General features: G+C 39.2%; 2 protein-coding genes across 2 annotated transcripts in view; both read right to left on the reverse strand.

Annotated features, from left to right (window-relative positions):
* LY75 (lymphocyte antigen 75) overlaps window positions 1–5649 on the reverse strand; it is a 59476-nt gene extending 53827 nt beyond the window's left edge. Inside the window, exon 1 of the mRNA XM_072418221.1 lies at window positions 5522–5649. Within this exon, the coding sequence (XP_072274322.1) occupies window positions 5522–5606 (85 nt within the window). The 5' untranslated portion in view covers window positions 5607–5649. The remainder of the gene's footprint in view (window positions 1–5521) is intronic.
* A 2711-nt stretch (window positions 5650–8360) lies between these two features.
* PLA2R1 (phospholipase A2 receptor 1) overlaps window positions 8361–19789 on the reverse strand; it is a 56447-nt gene continuing 45018 nt past the window's right edge. The window contains exons 23-29 of the mRNA XM_072419088.1: window positions 18802–19040; window positions 17180–17348; window positions 15989–16120; window positions 14643–14753; window positions 13225–13395; window positions 12260–12289; window positions 8361–10638 (exon numbers count right to left, since the gene is read on the reverse strand). Of these exons, the coding sequence (XP_072275189.1) occupies window positions 10439–10638; window positions 12260–12289; window positions 13225–13395; window positions 14643–14753; window positions 15989–16120; window positions 17180–17348; window positions 18802–19040 (1052 nt within the window). The 3' untranslated portion in view covers window positions 8361–10438. The remainder of the gene's footprint in view (window positions 10639–12259; window positions 12290–13224; window positions 13396–14642; window positions 14754–15988; window positions 16121–17179; window positions 17349–18801; window positions 19041–19789) is intronic.

Consider the following 19789-nt stretch of genomic DNA (forward strand, 5'->3'; position numbering starts at 1 on the left):
GACATACGCATTCAACTTTTCTCCAATCATACTACAGTCCTGACCCTTCCCCATCTTGGGTTGAATACATAATTAAGCTCTTTGATTTATTTAGCACCCAGCCTTCGGGTGTACATCCCAAGTTAAAGCAAAAAAAGTCCTTTAGTGCCTTGCAATGTTCTAAACCACACAAAGGCAGAATCAAATTTTTCCCTGGGGATTGCAAGGATGACTTTTCACTTGAAAAATTTGGTAGGGTTTAAGCATCTAAACAAGATGAGGTCTTGGAGGCTATAACAATATCTTTCCAACTTACCGTCATTAAATTTTAATGGCACATTTATGGAAACGGTTATAAAAATAAAGATTAATAATGTAGCCAATAGAAACTTTTTTTGGTGCCAGCTGCTCCCAGGTTACATGGATGAGACCTAAATTTAGCCAATTTGATGAAGAACCACTAGTCACATAGCTGGTCAGTTTATGCAGCCATAGTGCTATTAAAAGGCTTGCCAGACATGCTCTGTCCATGGCTGGTTAACCAAAATACTTAAGAAGAAAATAACTCCATTTCCACTTACAAAAGCATTCTAAAAATACAAAAATTGTAAAATGCACATAAACATTACCAATACGCGTTACAATATGGTCACTCTGTATTCATTTTTTATGTTTGCAAAGAGAAACTGCTATGGAAGGTGCCCAAACTGGTATTTATTCATAGCAAATAAAGATGCAGAGGAATGGCAACCCAAAATCAACCAGGCATAACATAGAAGTTTGATTGGAGTGCATAGGATAACAAGTGCAATGTGAATGACCTTGTCATTATATTCCACTGCACTCCTAATCCCTCTTTTGAGGTTCTTCATTGGCTTCTTTACAGTGCAACAGATTTATTAACTGGTTTTGGATAACTCAGATATTATAGTAGGGCTGGTGTCCTGCAGTGGCTCACATTCTCTGCAGCTCACATACTCTGCTTTTCTAATCATTCCAGTTTTTATGGACAGAACCATTGAATGATACCTATGAAAGAATTGAAAACAGCTTCTGCATACAAAAAGGGGGGTTTATTTTAAACCATAGATATATCATACATTTTGTTACACATTTGAGGGTAGCATGACATAAGGAGCGTATTATTTTGAGGTTTGGGATCGCCTGCCCAGGAAGGCTCAATATATTTTCATTGCTTAGGTACCAGAAGTTGAAACTTTTTTTTTTATATTGCAAAGCAATGCTTTTTATCAATTTAAGATTTTAGTAATTGAGTTTACACTGTCTCACGTGCCGGGACTACATTTATAAAGGAAATGTGTACCCATCTGTCAAATATTGATCTTCAACAAGAGGGGTGGTTTGGGATGCAGCATTCATAGCTGCCTGTGTACAGGGAACCTTGGCATGACAATAATTATACAGTCTTTGCCAGGTGTATACATCTAAGGGTGATAACACTGGGGCTCTCATCCACCCTACTGGAAAAAAACAAATTAGCTTTACATGTGCTTTAGTAGACTTCTTTTTGCTACCTAGTGCAAACAAGTTGGAAGACTCCCACTGCTTAGCATTTGCAAAAAATGTTTTCCACATTTTTGCAGAAAAATAGAATTTACCATGAAATCCTATTTTTAAGATCTTGATTTTATCATTCAAAAACAGTTGCAAAACTGCTTGGCTCAGCTGTTTCAGCAAAAGACCCAGCACAAGAAACCTCTTATCTGATATTTTGCCTTTTAAACTTAACAGAACACAAACTCCTGTATTTGTAAAACGGCCACACGTGAAGAGAAGTTTCATATAAAACATATTCATATTGTGCACTTGTTTTACAAGAAAACTCCAGGAAGCTGCTGTTAGCACATCACTTTCAGCAGCCAGATTAATTTTTTTAGTTAGACAAAAATGAAAACTGAAAGGAACACATATACAAGAAGTTATATTTATAATAAACAGAGGGATTTAAAGTGCATCTAAAGCCAACTTTTTAGCTTATGACCTATGAGAGGTAAGAACGTTAGTGAGGATTTTATTGTTGTCTGCATCTATGCTGGGAAGATATGCTCTGTCTGGGTGTCAACCATCACAAGGACCAAGACTGAATCCTGGGATGAGATATCCAAAATTCTGAGTTGTTGGAGGTAGTCTAATCATGCCCTATGTAGGGCAGACATGGACTTATTGTGGCAAATTATGAGCAATAAGGCTGGCATATAAGAGAGAAAAGGACTTCTTGAGGTTGGAGCTTTCTTGATTAGAGTTCACTCTAATTCCTTCAAAGTCCACGTCCAAGTTTTTCCCTCTTCATCTCGATACATAACATGAAAGATGATAAACAGGCTTCAAACATTAAAAAAGCCTCCAGGTGTGGTTGGGTACAGTGTTCCTGACTGTATTCTGTGTTTTCACACAAACACCGCCAGGTCCTCACACTGCTGGCTGTGGTAGTAGAGTTGGTGGTTGGGTCACATCAAAGTGCTGATAGCAGAAGTGACTGGAGCTTGGCACGAAAGTAAAAAAGAAGAATCTGTTCATTCTAGTGCCTCAGTTCTATACCTGGACAATGATTTTGCCTAAAATGCCTGCAGCTTCACAGTGGTGAAGGGGGCTTGTATTAAAGAGCTTTTTACAGTTTTCACATATTAAGTAAACATAATATTGTGCAATATTTATGCACAGGTTCACTTTTTTGTTTGGCTCTGCAAGCCAAAAGAAAAATGTCCTATTGGACATCTGTAACGATCAGGAGAACAAGAGAACAAGAGACACCACCAGGAACTTCTAAAGAAAAGTACTTATCTCAAATTATTGGAAGGTCATTTCAAACATTTGTGGCCAATTGTTTCCTTTCCCACAGAGAAAACTATGCAGGTGTATTAATGCATTCTTTGCCCTGCTTGAGAAAGTGCTGTGTACTAAGAACAAGTCCAAACAAGCTGATCCTGGGGTGTGTATGTGATCTCTGCCATGATCATCTTCTAATTATAAGATCTGTGCAGGACAGGCAGTAAAAATGTATCTACACACACGAGGACCAACTAGGAGGAGGCTACCCAACTCATCGCTTCCCACGCTAGTGTGATATTACACTGAAAGCACAACAGAACCCTTTAGATCTATAAGAAAGCTGCACTTGGTTTCGCTTTCTCTGAATAGAAGAACTTATAAAGGCATCATATCAGGAGCTTAGTCACAACTAGGCATTGTCTCTAGGATTACAAAAAGCAAGATTTTAATGATTAGGTGAACCAATCCTTAATGGACCCTTCTACTAATGAGGTCGGAAATAAAGAAATAGTTACCTGTAACACCTTCCGGAGATTATAAAGTGGAGCTATAGTTCTACAACTAAAAACTTCTACTATTGTAGAAAGTGATGTCCCTTAACCTGCTTGTTTGCAATCTTTTTCTTGATATACCCTGAGCTCAGTGTAGGATGCCAGGTATCCCGAACATCCCCTGGGGGTGACATAAATGATCTTCCACACGCGTTTCATCATTTCAGCCTGGCCAATTAAGGCGGCCAAAGATCTGACAACGGGCAAGAAGACAGAAAAGACGGCGGTTAATGCCATGGAGTGAGGACAGGTCAATAATTAAAAAGCAGCAATTAAGTTTATTTTATCCATTGCCTGTAATAGAGGACATGTTTCTGATTTGGTTGCACTTTTCTTTTAGTGGATTTATTTCCACTTTTGCGGTGTGCCATGTCCAGGGCAATGCATCGTTTCTTCTAAATTTTTCCAAGACATCCTGTACAACCCAAATTACACCATCTACAGCCCCACGAACCCCTCACTGGCCTTCCAAAGAAATGAATGGATTTTTAGATGAACATATACAAGTTTCCATCCTAAATGAGGATGTGAAAAACAAGCATGAAGTTCACAAATTTTCAGGATCCACCAATAAAGCAGCGATTCTGACATTCATCACTCCAGGATGAATGTCCAGAATCTCCAGGTCCAGTGGTTGATGCTCCATCAGAGACTGCTAGGTGAATGTCAGATGCACTTTACTACGACACTGAAAACAATAAAGAACCTTCCATGTGTTTTAGGCAGTTTATCAATGGGTAGAATGCTGTCCTATGAATAGTAGTTGTTTGGGACAGGACTCCCACCCCGCCCCCCTAATCAATGAATGTGATCACTGTGCTGGTTTGTAAACTTGAACTCCTACAGTATCTGTACAATGATACAACGAATCTCTGGAAGATTTACGGCAGCACTAGCAACCAATCACACCCTGCTGCAAGCACATGTGTAGGTAAGAAAGTTGGTAATAAAAGGAGAAAACAGGGTATGGACCTCATCACTGCTCTGCTGCTCCTTTAGTATCCAAACACAGGCTGGAGGCAGCAAGGTAAAACTAGATTACCTGCTGCAGCAAAGTTTGAGCAGGAGACATTTGCATTATATACAATATTTTCAAAGACACTGATAGTCGGATTACCATTAAAAGACAGTATTTATATAGGGATGCAAATGACAGACAAATACAGACAGTCACACAGGAGAGGACCCTGCCCAGAAGAGCTTACAATATGTCCTTAGGCATCTAGGAGCAGTTGTATGTGGCTAGGATGGGACATTTTATAGGGGGGGGGGGGGTTATTTCCATATTTTCATACATCAAACAAGGCTTGGAGGATGAATGGAAAAGGTTCCCATTTAACTCATTGGAAGTGGTTGATAGGCCGACCACCCATGCAGCACCAATGCACAACGATGCAGAAGCACATGCATCGCAGTCACCTATTCTCATGCGTTTATTAAGAAAACTCTATTATTTTACATATCCATACATTATTTTTTCTATCCTAAAAAAGTGCTAGTTTAAGCACCCACGTCAACACATTTTTTTAAATGCACAATGAAAAAAATAAAAAACATGCACATGATTTGGATTTAAAGTCAGATTCAATTTAACGATCTATCCTTTCTCTGTGATCTGTACAAGTGATCTAGCCCCAGTGACAGAGCACAGGGTGCACCTGTGTTCTCAGCTCCACCCACCTCTATTGTATATAACTAGGACATGTAAAATAGAATAGATCACACAATCACTGTTATTAATCTCACACAATCATCTGTGGTGCTCTAATCATTGACAATAGCCATCCATTGGACTTAGCTGCTTCCAATTTTCATTGCATTGAGCTGGTGACAACAGGGGAGCACAGCTGTGTCAGAGGATCACTAGCATGGTGACAACAGGGGGGGGCACAATTGGGAGACAGGGACAAAGTGTTGTCACCCTATAACAGGAAGTGCAGTAAAATTTGTCACAGTCACAGAATAGCCCAGAAACTTAATACAGTGTCTACCTATAAATTAAATATTCTTTTTTTTGGACTATGCCTAAAATAAAATTCTGGAGCAAACATCCATTCCTTCATATTCAGATAATTGATGTGGTCTGACAATGCCAATGTGAAAGTACAAGCAGCAAACAGGTTATATAAACATTGCAAACAGAAAGTGGAACTAGCAAGTGCCCAGTGTTAGCACCCCCAGTACACCATGCAGACACTTACCTGAGCGCTGATAGGTGGCTGAGCAGAAAATAGCTGCCCCCACTATTAGCAGCAGCCACAGCTGCCGGAAGCACCCGGTCCCCATAAGAAATCTCCCCTTCAGCGGCAACAACAAACACACCAACAGCCTCCGCACATTGGAAATAGACTCTGAGCTCCCGGACACTCCCACCCCCCCGGATCACACCGGGCACCGGGGAATTTTGTGATTGGCTGATAGCGCATCATCTGTTACTATGTCAGACAGAAGTCCAGAGACCCTGTCACCAATATAACTCAGCATGACCATTACTTGTTTATTTATATTATACATTTATTTATATGGAAGATAAATATATGAAATATACCTCTATTGTTTCTAATGAAAGCCTCCCTTGTGTACACATTTAAAACTCATGTCACGCATTGCCATCTTAGGTGTAGTCCCCTGCAGAAGTTGGGGGTGCTAACACTGGGCACTTGCTAGTTCAACTTTCTGTTTGCAATGTTTATAACCTATAGCTGCAGAAAGTAAAATTATTATTTGCATCCTGCGCTGGCTCTAGCAATGGTGTCACCCCTAAAACTGAGCAGTCATCACATTATGGGTCAATCAGATGCAGCGCATGGAACCCCTAGTTACTGATAGAGGAACCGCAGACTTCCAATGACCCTGGCAGAGAATGGCTGCTCGCTAGAATTCACTCTTCTATAGTTTATTACATAGAGAGTAGCTGGGTCAGCACCAACAGTAATTATTAGACAATCCCAGGAAAGGGCTATTGTTGGCTGCCTCTGCAACCGGTGTCCACAGTTGTCAAAACTTTGCTATGGGCATCGCTCCTGTCCACATTGGTGAGTTCTCCAGAGATACAGCTAGTGCCAGGACTTTGTACAGCACTGCTGAAGATGTAGGCGCTATATAAAGATGGATTGTGTTCCCACCGATGGATGCTTGCCGGCATCCAGGGCCCCACTGTGTTTAATTACAACATTGTAGCCAATTGGAGAAACCGCAATGGTCAGCCTGCTCAAGTTTTGGTAAGCAAAGAATGTACCCAAAAAACAAAAACAAGAATATACTTTGTTTTCTGCATCTCTGGCTGCAATGTCAGTATCCATTTTTTTTTTAGAAAGCAACCACATTCTGAGTTCAAAAGCCTGTCCCCTAAAGCATGCAGAGAATGACCCATTCTCCCAACACAACCCCTGCCGATTCAGATCCATAGTTCTGCAATCAGGAAAACTAATTCTTTCTACTGATTGGAGAGATCTGATCACTTTGGAACTCTGCAGAGAGACCACTGATTCTACACAAACAGCAAGGGTCATTCTGTGCAGAACGCTGGCAGTAGACAGGATTTTCTACATAGCTGTGGCTTCTCTTCCTGCTTTGTAAGACTACTGCCTAAAGTGCTTGATTGGTATATGAGTAATCTAAGTGTAAGGGCAGGGAGTTCACACTAAAACCTTCCGAGATGCTGCTTTTCCTCCCTGAAAACTAAAATTCACAGCACACGACTTTATTAGTGTATGGACTATGCCAAGAGCTTTCCAGCTAACTATCCTTGATTTACCCATAGTTACTCTGCTATATTCATATAGTAGGGGCTTTCACTAGACTTTAATGTGTTTTTTCACATTTTTTTACATAGTTTATGCTAGGTTGGTAATTGTATTCTGTCATATACAGGTGACCACCAGAGGGAGTATTTTCAATAAAATATGCACCCTCTGGTCACTTTATTTGATACCATTTGCTAGTACCAGGTAGTAGGGAAGTAGCCATCAGAAAATGGGAACACTGAGGTCATAAAGGGATGGACACAGTCAGCAACAATACTATGGTAGGCTGTGCCATTTAAATGATGCTCAGGTGATAAAAAGTGTCCCACGTGTGCCAAGAAAATATCACCCACATCATTACATCACCACAAAGCAGGATGGACGCATGCTTTCATGTTGCTGATGTCAAATTCTGACCCAACCATCCGAATGTTGCAGAAGAAGTCAATACCCATCACACCAGGCAATGTTTTCCCAATCTTCTCTTGTCCAGTTTTGGTAAGCCAACGTGAATTGTAGCCTCAAGTGCCCGTGCTTAGCTGACAGGCATGGCACCTGGTGTGATCTCCTGCTGCTGTAGACCATCTGCAAAAATGGTAACATTGCGATAATAGAGAAGGATGTCTAGGTGCCACATAGATAGCTGCCATGTTCTAGACGTCTTCATCTACTGTCAACAAAAACAAAAAATAAAAAATGATCATAGCATTATTTATCAGTGTGATGATAAAACTGTCAGAAATAGATTGTGGTATTATTGTATAGATGCCCATATATAGAATGCAATCCTGCCAAATACTTCTTCTTTCCAGCAGGGTGACAACACTATAAGGTCTGCAGCCAACTCTCTGCTGCATTGTTATGCTGCTCTGAGCTGAATCCCAATGTGTGTGGTGAAGGTTGGTTATGAGTATTGTTATCACAGAGAACTCTCCCTGCCAATCACTGTGAGTTTAATATCTCAAAGAGCATGCTGTATGTAGACATCTTCATGAATCCTACCTGGATGGCTCTTTTATTTTTACAGGGGAAATACCTGAACTGAGAAAAAGGTCATTAACAAAAAAAAAGTTATCAGCGAGTCTATTGCAGCAAAGGGAAAAGCACAGCATGGAAAATAGATGAAAAGAAGGATAGAGCTCCACCTAGTGGCCTGAAAATAAGATTGCAAAATATTTAATTACAATAGTTCATTGAACTACAGGTATTAAGTGTTCAGGGTTCTCTTTTGGCATTTTTCACTTTGCCTAGTTTGCAACAAATATAGAGGCAAAAATACAATCTTCATAGGGTGTCTGACAGCAAAGGTTTTATTATATGTTCCATCTGAATAATACAATAAGGAAATTAGTCATTTTTACAAATTCTTTCTGTATTTTCAAAATAGTTATAAAGACACAGGACCTGATTCATTAGCCTGCAGTTTAGGGGCAGGGATAGTTTTAGGGCAGGGTAAACTGGGCAGTTGCATCCACCAGAGTTCCCACCTTCTCCAGGTTGCCAATTGACAGAATGTCAGTGTGCAGGGAGGGGGAATGCTGTGCACATGGGATCCCATTTTGTCCAAAGCAGTCCCAGATAAGGTTAGGCTAAAATTGCCTGTTAAGCAATATTCATCAAATGTCACTATAGAATCCCTTAAACATCATCTGTCCTGATACCCATTCTTCAGATCTTTGCTTTGTTTAGGATGTATGGCCACCTGCATGGTCTTCACATCTAGAATTTTCAGGTGTGTTAGATGCCAGCCTCCCTTCCCATGCTGGGGTTTCATTCACCAGCCACAACAGGACACAGGAGCAATATAAAGGCTGGCAGATATAACCATACATTTTGGGGAATGCATATTAACCTCCATTACTGTTTGTGGAGTGGACCTGTGCAGACACATGATATACACAGCTAACTTTTGATTAAGGTGCAATTAAGCTTCACAATTGCTGAATTCAAAATAATAGTGTTTTACCTACAACGTACCATTAATTATTCCACTTTACTGATGCTGTGGTTGAATCAACTTCTCCCCATCTGTTCCATGTCAAGCATTGTGCCTTTACTGTCCTCAGCTATGGGTCAAATATGGATGGGGCGATTTGTATTGTACTGAATTTTACTCATGTCAGTCGTTTGTTACATAGGTCTGATATGCCCCATTTTGCTCCTGAAGAAGCGGACATTATGCTCTGCGAAACGCATTGAGCCTGTTTTTAGGACATATGTGAGAAATTGACACTACCAAATGATTAATGTTTTTTTAATATGCATTATTTTATTGATATTTTTTCTTTTCTTTTTTGTGTAAGGATTGAATTAAAGATGTTGATTGTTTTTTTATGTTGTCCTCAGTAGGCTTTTTTTGTTTGCCTTTAAAGTCTTTGGTATGTTTGAAAAATTTTCTTTTCTTTTTCTTCAGGATGCATATTGGGCCATATTGGAGATGCAGGCATCTGATACACTCAGAATGTTGGGAACACTATGCAGATAAGTGTAACTCTTAAATTGAGAGAAGATCCCAGATTATGCAGTGGGACAGCTGATTATTAGATTGTTTGTGCTTTTTTTTAAGTTTTAACTTACAAACTTTTAGGCAGTGTTGCTTTAAACTATACCTGGTCTACGAACAACATAGAAACTAACAATGGTAGACGTAGCCAACAGTGGCCCTGTGCAAAACTGCTTAGCGCCCTGCCAAACTGAATTGGGCACCCTTTGGCTGAGAAGGGTCCAGGACCCTCGGCACACCATTGCAGATGCTGAGCTGATTTCTGGTTGCAAGCTCCTTGATATGTTTAGTGACTGGCCTTGAACAAGTGTTCAGATCAGAAAAGTCTTTTGTACACACTTCTAGGCATTTAGCAACCTGGAGCTATTTGGTGAGTGGCAGTTAACATTTTTCTCGGGGAGTTTATATATACTCTGAACCCATTTTAATAAATAGAACTAAAAATATATACTGTACTCTCAGTCATAAAATCACCATTTTGAAAGCACATGACATCTAAAGAAAAACAGTTGAACAGTAAAACAAAAAGTAATCATCAAAGGAAGGCGGCAGCTAAACAGCTTGCAGTTCCATTGTTTCGGTTATTCATTTTTTCAGTGTCACGTCCACATTGAGCACACATCTAGAGCAAAGAACTCGGGACAGTGGGAAAAAGCTAAACGTTCATATTTGCAAACTTGCTTGATTTATCTGGACAGTAGTTGTGGTGTTTTTAAAGTTTGTTAAAAAAAAAAGTTGTTTTTTTGTGAAATTAAAGTGTAAAAACGCATCTCTTAAAAGGAGAATAAAACATTCCAGTGCCTCACTATAACACCTCTTCAGGCACATACTGATCCTTCTGGTTTTGCTTCCAACTTAACCAAACACTGCTATTTGCTTTCTTCGTCCTCCAGTTCTGCAATCAAAATACTTTCCTCCATTTTACTTCCAGAATGCATGCAGGTGAGGTCCTGCAAACCATAGTCTGTATGGCATCTTTTCTTTCTTAGCAGATACCATGCGGGTATAAAAAAACTTAACAGTACAAGAGATACCAACACAGCAACTGGAATCACAACGTGACTTGTTCCTGCAACAAAACAAGAATCTAATGTTAAAGTTAGAAAAACAGCAATAATATATTATATGGGCATAAAAGATTTGTATGTCAAAGTGCAAAACATAGAAGGTGAATGCTCTATATAGGAAACAGAGAATCAGACATTCCTTAAACATTCCCTCATGGGAATCTTCCGGGTCCTTGTGTTTCAATGGCTGTAATTGATTCCCGCTAGGGAATGTTTGAGGGAATGACAGATACCTTGTTTTACAAATAGATCCCCTAATGTTTTTTTTTTTCTTTTACTTAAAGTTTATTGTAAATATTTCTAAAACTCCAGCAAAATCAAAAAGGACAGAAAAGTTTACAAACAAAACATATAAAATACATTCCTCCATGCAGTCTAGTGATATCTTGAAATCTTCAAAAATCTTCTTGCACCATTTTCTTCCCCAATGCCCTCATGTACAGAGTGTGCATGGTAGGGAGCCACATAGCAGGGAACAATCTTGCCCCGCACAACCATATCATCCGATAAAAACACTTACATCTTAGATTGTAAGCTCCTCAGGGCAGGGTCCTCTCCTCCTCTTGTGTCACTGTCAGTATCTGTCTGTCATTTGCCAAACCCAATTTAATGTGCAGCGCTGCGTAATATGTTGGTGCTATATAAATACTGTGTATTAAAAATTATAATAATAGTACCAACATTTGTGTCCTATAAGAACCATAAGGTCCTGTTGTAGCAAGAAATTTTACTATCGGTTCATTTAAAGCCTATCTAAATCCCTAAAATATATGGTAAGGAATGGGGTGATCATACATAAAGTTATCCCAGAATCCAAAGCCCTAGGTCCCTTCATTTCCGTGATACCAATGCGGAAGAGGATGATGGGGGGGCCAGATCCCATTTCAATACTTTTTAGAGTAAGATTAACTTTTTGCATCAATATTTGCATTATTTGCCAAAAATGACAAGCTCAGCTTAGACATGTTCCTCATTGCATATATCTGCACACACTGAGACATGCAGAGTTAAAGCAGCTGTTAGATTTGAATGGATTGGCAGTGCACTTTAATGTATTAAAAAATGCATCTGCAATATTATTTTTAGAGCAACACACAAATGTCAACCGATGTGTGCTAAACCACACATGTTTTCAGGTGCATTGACTAAGTGCATTGGAATACTGTACACATTTTACCAAATGTCACCACAGTTTACCAAATGTCACCCATTAAAATGGGTTTTGGCAAATGACAGACAGATACAACACAATGGTATGAAGCATTATGAAATTTAAATGTGACCAGTCTGATTGATGAACTTACTGAATAGTTACATTTTTCGAACTCTGTAGTTAATAGTAGCTAAGGGTTTGTGTAAATGGACTTTTGTTTGCATTAGAACTTTTTTCGTCTTTGCAAGTTAGCAGAAGAGCAAAAAAAGCTTCAAGCAGTTTAATGCAAGCTAGTCAACCATATCTAAATGTTAACGAGAATCTCAGTCATCCCAAAAAGATGTCAAAAACAAGCTGAATACACAATTATTTAAATATCCATCCATACAAGCCTAAGTCAAAAACTCAAAAAAACTCAAGTCAACTGCTATGTGTGGCACATACAATTTTAGGTTAGGCATTAGACTTACGTGTTTCTGTGGGATCCTCTTCTGAAATTCCTGTGAAAGACAAATAGATTTTTATTCATTAGGGTACATCATTGGGGTACAGCCTTGGTTTTGTTTTGGGAAAAACAGGGTAAAGAATATATCAATGCACCTACTTTCCTAACATTGGCAGCCAAGTAGGCCAGTCTGCTGTCATTATCATCACCTCCTCCGTCCCTGTGTAAAATATCAAATCCCACAATCTTTCCATCCCTTCTCACATACCTAAATATTGGAAACTATTCCTATCAGGGATCCAAGCAGAGAGGTCGGGAGCTACATTTCATTGGGTGATTTGTACACAAAATGCATATGGAGTACCCCCTTTACATTATCATGCTTGCGCAGAAGCTACAGCAGAATTTGTAATAAACAGTTTAATGGCCTGGGATTTGTACAGGGGACATGGTCTGCAGCTCTGGCTGGTGCATCCCTCCAGCGAGGTCCTTCTCCTGACCCCGCTCAGGGGGGGGGGGGGGGGGAGCACCGGCCAGAGTTGTGAGCAAGAACCAGAGCGGGCCAGAGCCGTGGACCACCAAAATTTTCTTGTGGACCACCGGTTGGCGACCGCTGGTCTAGACCATCAACCTGCAGCTTGCTAATTAGCCTATACCTTGACCTTGACAGCTTGACTTTGGCAATGCTGGAACTTTTGACATGGGGGAAGGGGACCCAGAACTTTCTAATGCTGTTTTTATCATTTGCTGGGTATGACAATTCCTTTGTCCTCTCCCTGCCTTCCTCCAGTTCCCTTTTCAGCTACAAACTAAATAGACAACAATAAAGAATGCTGACAAGGGTTGTATCTGTAGCAGGTTCCACTTACAAGCTTGGCTTGATATTCAATATTGAAGGTATGAAGAAATATCACCCTGAAATACACAACTTCCTAGCATGATCACACAAATCATTACAGTAAAATGTCTTTTTGACAAACACACACTTACTTGCTTGCTTCTTACAAATAAATCCTCTTCTTTCTGTGCACTGAGTTGGCACCCAAGTACCATCGGCCGTCAAAAGTGTGACACACGTATCATCAGTCATGACATATGATATCTCAGTATTCCAATGAGAGTAATTTAAAGCTGAACCGTCTGACCAAGTTTGTGTTCCATCTACAAAAAGAATACATAGGCTGTTGTGTTTAATGACTGGGTCAGCCCAAAAGTAATATTTAAGTTTTGGATAACCTTTCCAAAATGCATACATGAAATCAACCTAAACCCTTATAAGAACCCTAAAAAAGTTAACTTATGCTCTTGTAGGCACAGCATGAAGTTAGGGAAAATCACTCCAAAGTGAGGGGAAATATTCTATGAGAATGCTGTTACCAGTGACTGCATTGTAAGATTCCTTTTTATTTATTTTTTTAAATTGTACTAAAAAATGTGGGTTTTTTTATCAGTAGCTATAACAATAATCAGCAGGACAAACAGAGATGATGAACTTACGGACAGCAATACAAAACATGAAAGGGGTTCTAACCTTATCCAAAACCAAAAAAAAAAAAAGGACTTTAGAAACACTAAATAAAAATATTATAGTGGAAGTCTATGGACCTACTTCTTCTCTCACAGACTTCCTCTCATATAACCTCGTCACATGCATGGCTCCAAGACTTTTCTAGAGCTGCCCCCACTCTCTGGAATGGCCTTCCACGTACTATTTGTCGTTTTACCACCTTCAGTCCATTTAAAAGAGCACACAATGACCATCTTTTCAAACTTGGCTACCCGTCTTCTTCTGTCTCCTAAATTCTCACTACTTCAAATAAATATAATATCCACCTCCTTTTATGTGCTACCTCCCCCAAGTTCTGCTGGGCAGGGTCCTGGCCTCTTCCTGTGTCTGTATCTGTCTGTCATTTGCAACCTCTATTTAATGTACAGTGCTGCGTAATCTGTTGGCGCTATATAAATATTGTTTATTAAAATTTTTTAATAATAATAATAATAATAATAATAATTGATTTATATATAAAATATTATTATAATAATATGGTGAATTTGAAAGTGGTTAACATTAAAATTAGTTTTTATTGATTTTATGGCCCTTTTCAGGCTTGCGGTGGAAAACTGCAACTGTTAGCAGCTCGAAGCTCCTCCAACTACTATGCTGTCAACCAAATTTTACAACCGCTTTGTCATGTGGTTATGTGAGGTTGACTGCAGTTATAGATGGGGTGCACATCTTCCTCTTGAGCCTAAGAGTTGCTTCCAGTAACCTCACCACAATCCACAATGACGGCAATTGCAGCTGCATGCAAATGCATGCACAACATGATGTAGCTGGGATTGCTGTAAAATGTTGGAGTCAGCCACAAGTCTGAAATGGTCCTTACTCTTCAAAGCCGTTTACTTACCAAAACTAGGCGTTTTTCTGTTTAACCAGATGTCTTGTACAGTAAAGGAACTGAGTAAACTCTGAAGGAACATGACTTCCTTTTCATGCATTAAACTCAGAATTCTGGAGTCTAGACATAAAACAGATGAAAATGTTTGTATTTCCTGCTTTCCTAATGGTTAGGTTTTAAGAAAGACAATTTATCTAAAAAAAAACAATGTAGATAGGGCAATGTCTGTATGGGAATATCATTTGCAAATGGTTTTAACTGGTGTAAAAATACTGTGGGAAATGAGGCATTAGGAGCAAACAAAAATAGCCGAGTTTCTGCCTAATATAGATTGGCGATACGAGAACAATGACAAGCTAATGACACAGATATAGCAACAATTGCATGGTATCTATTATAGGGAAAGTATCAATTGTCTATCCACATATATTTTTAGGTATTATAGTTGTCTTTTTAAAGCCCAGTCCCCGAAAATACTGATATTAAGGTACAAAAAGACATATATAGTAAATATCTTGTTAGATTATTTGTTTTAAACTAATCACCAGCGGCAGCAAGTAACCTCCACTCTGGGAGCAAGAAAGGATTGCTGTGATCTGTTTAGAAGCAGTGGTCCCTCTACAGTGTTGTGAAGCATACGCTTTCCATTTTGGACCTCGTAGGTGGCACTGCAGAGAGACTCCTGATCACACAAATAAAGGAGAAGTCTTTCCCTGCAAAGTATGCTGGGCCAAGGTTTTCTTCTGCTGCTGGGGAACACGTAAAACAATTAAAGATAACATTTAGGCACATATGAAATGGCACAACTTAAAAACAACAATTTTGATCAACAACATGTTGGTGAAGTATAGGTTCAGAAACCAAATGACCCTAAAAAATGACATTAGCTAACCACCTGAATCCTATCCTAAATGACCAGATTTTCCCATCAATTGAACTTTCTCTTCTCTGATGGCACGGCCATATATACCAAGATGACCATGCCAGGATTCATTGGGCTCAAATTGTGAAAGAGTGGTTGATGTAACTGACATATTTGACATGCTTGCTCTTCCTTATTATTGCTTTTGTACATAGGAATGTGTGTAATAATCATAAAAAGGTTTTATATTTGACTCCTCCATATCTTGATGGCTATATTTGCTTTTGTTATCCTTGAAGACAGCCAACTCCCTTCCGCCTTTATTAGCATAAATATGGAAGGGCGTCTGATGCAATTTCTATATTTGCCTAATCATTCCTAAGGATGCATTTAGAGGCCAGATGATGTATTAATAAGCAACCCTCACTTAATATTTGGAGGCAACATCAGGTAAAATCAGATTAATGTTAAGGTTTTATTCGCACTGTTTTACCTTGTTGCTGGCAAATCTCCTCTGCAGTGTGGTAATCTGTGTTGTTTAAAACAGCTGCAAAAGAGTAGCAAAATTCTTGGAACTGTATCCAATCTTCTGGACAGCTGCCAATAAATCCTGTGGTCCTGTTTTCTGAAAATAAAACATGTGATAAATCAACATAGACTGCCAAAAACCATTTACATAAAGCACAACCTGTCACAGTGTGTATGGGTGATGTGAACGCAGTGCAGTATTTTTGGATACAAACTTTTGGAGCAAAAGATACACGTGACCAAATAAAAGAAGAAGTAGGTAACCCTAAAAGGTAACTTTAAACATTCTTTCCATTCCCCCAAATCAGCCTATCCCAAAACCTAAAACTAAACTTAGTCCTATGCAGGAATCAGACCCTAAATGTGCATATTTGGCCAATAGGAATACCTGAAAGTCTGGAGGTGCAGAAAGAGACAAGAGGGAAGGACTATTCTTAGGAGTGTTGGTAGAAGGTTGGCTTTGCTTGAATAGGGACAGTAAAGGACCAAAACCATAGGGTCTGGTTTCAAAGCTCCCCAAGACAAGAGAAGATAGACTGTCATGGGAGAACCTGGGTGATCCAGAAAACCTGGCCCCAGGATTGAAAACATTTGCCAAGTAATAGTATAATAACTAATAATACATTTTCCAGGTTTGCTAGATCACCCAGGTTCTCCCATAATAGTCTATCATATCCAGTCTTGGAGAGGTTTAATAAATCTGGTCCATAGCGTCCATAGGTAATTTTAATCAGTGCTAGAGGGGGCCAGCATCTGGAGCGTTCATACTAATTACTCCTCATGATACCTCCAACTGTATCAGTCCAGTGCATGCTTAGTTCAAAGGCACTGAGCCCTGATGAAGGGTGGCCTCCTGAAACATGTTATTTTATAGGACACAAAAGTAAAAATACAAATAAATCTGAACCTCTCACGTTCTGTTTTGGTATTTCCTTGCTTGCATACCTAAATCCCTGCGCTTTATCCTTGACAGCATGCCTACAGAGAAACTTTAAGATTTTACCATCCAATTGGAATTTTAGAGTCTCGATTTAAATTTGAGTTAATAAAGAAAGTGCTTATGTAAAACCATTTTTATGAAGTACTCCCTGTGTAGATCTAATTACTCACAAATGAAACAGAATAGTGGGTGATAACAGATTGGCTTTGTTCATACCTGTGCTGACAAGACATATGGCACCCTGCAGCTGCACATTACAGTCCAGAATTCTCCAGAGTCCAGTGGTATCAATGTATGCACAGTTCCCATCTTCCGATGGTGATTCATCTGCCCATGATGTAAACCGAGAGATAGAACCATCTGCCCATTCATATTCTTTGCCCCCCTGTTGATATGAGGATTTTATATTATAAGCTATCTGCATAAAAATAAAACCAGCACAAAAGTGATCTACCAAAATTGTGGACACAAATAGGAGACAGAATACGGACCTGTGTCAATGGCCTTGGTGTGACATCAGTTTAAGAGGCTTGTAAAATAATTCAAGATTTTCTAAAAGCTACATAATGTCTGCTTCTCTATTAAGCTCCTACTTTTGCTTCAGATTGGACTTGTATGGACATGCAAAAACTAATTAAAGTGAACAAATGTCCTTTGGCACAGACCCTTACATAGTAAGCTTGTAACATAATTATAGCTTAAAAAACAAAAGAGTAAAAATATGTACTGTGTTTCCACTCAATAGTGTGCACAGTATAGCTATATTGCTATGATTGTTTAAAACAAATCAAGTGCAGCAGGCAGCTAATTAGGCAGATGGCCACCATGACTAGGGGCGAGGGGGAGAAGAGAGATATGGAGTGAAGAAAAGTCTGACTGGGAGTGGCTGTATGGGAGGATGGCTGGTAGGAAAGGATAAGAAGGAAGGCAGGGAGGTAAGGTGTTAAACAAGATGATAATAAGAGAAAAAGGGGAGATTATTGATGGAGAAGAGGCAAGGTTGGAGTAACAAAAAGAAAGAGGAGATGAAGGTAACAGATGGATAAAGAACTGAGCAGAAAGGAGGCAGAGAGAGGGAAGATAGGAAACCATCACGGTCACCTGCCCTGGGGTATAAGTTAGAACAAGAAAGTGTGTCAGAGTGGATGAAGAAAGAAAGGTTGAGGTCTTTGAGGGCAGTGATGGTAAGTGGCATGGGAAACGCATCGAACTTAAGGAGTCACCTAGGTGGTAACATGAAAATAATGGTGATCTCAAGGCAAAGTTCTTGGGGACTACTATTGAGTTTGATATTGTTGTGGCTGGGCACAATAATAACCATGGTGGCAGCAGCAGGTGAGCAAGAGGTGAGATGCGTGTAATCATTGCTTTTGGGGACTGCAACCTCAGTAGGTGGATCATGAAAAGTGGGCCTTGGTGGGGGAATAATCCTCCATACCTATCCAGGTCAAGCTGTCATATCCTTAACATAGTTTGCAAAATCACAGTCCCAAAGTGGCTAGAAAACGTTATAGTAAAGCTGTGACCAGCATATAGACATTTATGTATTTTATAGTCTTAACAAGCAGTAAATGAGCTCTGCTCCCACTGTCCTCTGTAGCTGGATTCCCTTTTAGGGCCATTCATCAGTAAAGTTCACAAAAGATGCATTGGTATTTTTTAAAAGAGGTCTCAATATTTTCTACTCCTCTGTTTCTGTGCTACTGTTTTGTGAAATCCAGCCATATTCTTAAAATCAATATTTGTTTTGGCTATAAGAAACCATTACATTTTGTTCTCAAATACAAATTCACAAAATTATAGTTTACTGCTAAAGGTATTCATACAGTTACACCTACCATTTCTTTATAAAATCCAATCCAGTGGGAATAACCTTTGCGGTGGACAATGACGGTTGCGAAAGCTTGGTGATACTCGTCAGTAATGGTAACCAAATCAGCCCCATATTGTTTGCAAGCAAAGGATGCATCATACCAGGTCATATTTCCAGATATTATTCTGTACAGTTTGTGTCCATATGGCAATATGTCCAGTATTGGGAACATGTCAGAACCATTTATATTGTGTCCAGAAACATCTAAAATAAAAAAATAAAATAAAATAAACACATGATGTGATTTTCTTGACTTATCAATTTGTTTCTTAACATTCTGATGGGGTGCAGGAGCATAGAGTTTAATTGGCTGGACCTATACATAATAGTATATCCTACAGAGGACATCTTCACCTCAAAAAAAGGCTTTCAGAATCCTCCCAAATACAAAAATAATATAAAAAAGTGGTTTACTTCCATGACTTGTAAAAGTTGCTACACACTGTATGATTAAAGGTTACAGTGACCTTTTAGTCCTTGGTAGCTACTAAGTTTTAGAGTACATTCCACTTTAGATTTATTAGTTTACAGGTTCCAATGGTCTTCTTAGGAAGACACCCTTACTGGAAAACACAGGGAGACAGCATGTATTAGGTGAAAAACTCTATATTCCAGAAATACAAATAACATTTTCTTTGCCTGGTTACATGACTTTATGGATCTTCTGGAGTGATAATGTACCCCTAGGGGAACAGTCCTTTGCACCCTTGGCTTGCAGTGTGTTGGTTCAGTAATACTAGGTGTCTTTTAACCAGGAAAAGGAACGGTGCTTGACCAAGAAGAAGTAAGTCTGTAGGGGACAGCACTGGATACACAATGCATATTCCATTTTTTTTCATATTTATTTTCAACTCGAGCTGAGCATTGTTTAATGAAATACAAGATAGCTATAGAAATGCTGGACATTTTCCTGTGTTTTTCCTTCCTTTCCTTTCCTTAGAAACCTGGTTGAG

Source organism: Pyxicephalus adspersus, chromosome 7 (assembly GCF_032062135.1).
Source record: "Pyxicephalus adspersus chromosome 7, UCB_Pads_2.0, whole genome shotgun sequence".
NCBI classification, from domain to species: Eukaryota; Metazoa; Chordata; class Amphibia; order Anura; family Pyxicephalidae; genus Pyxicephalus; species Pyxicephalus adspersus.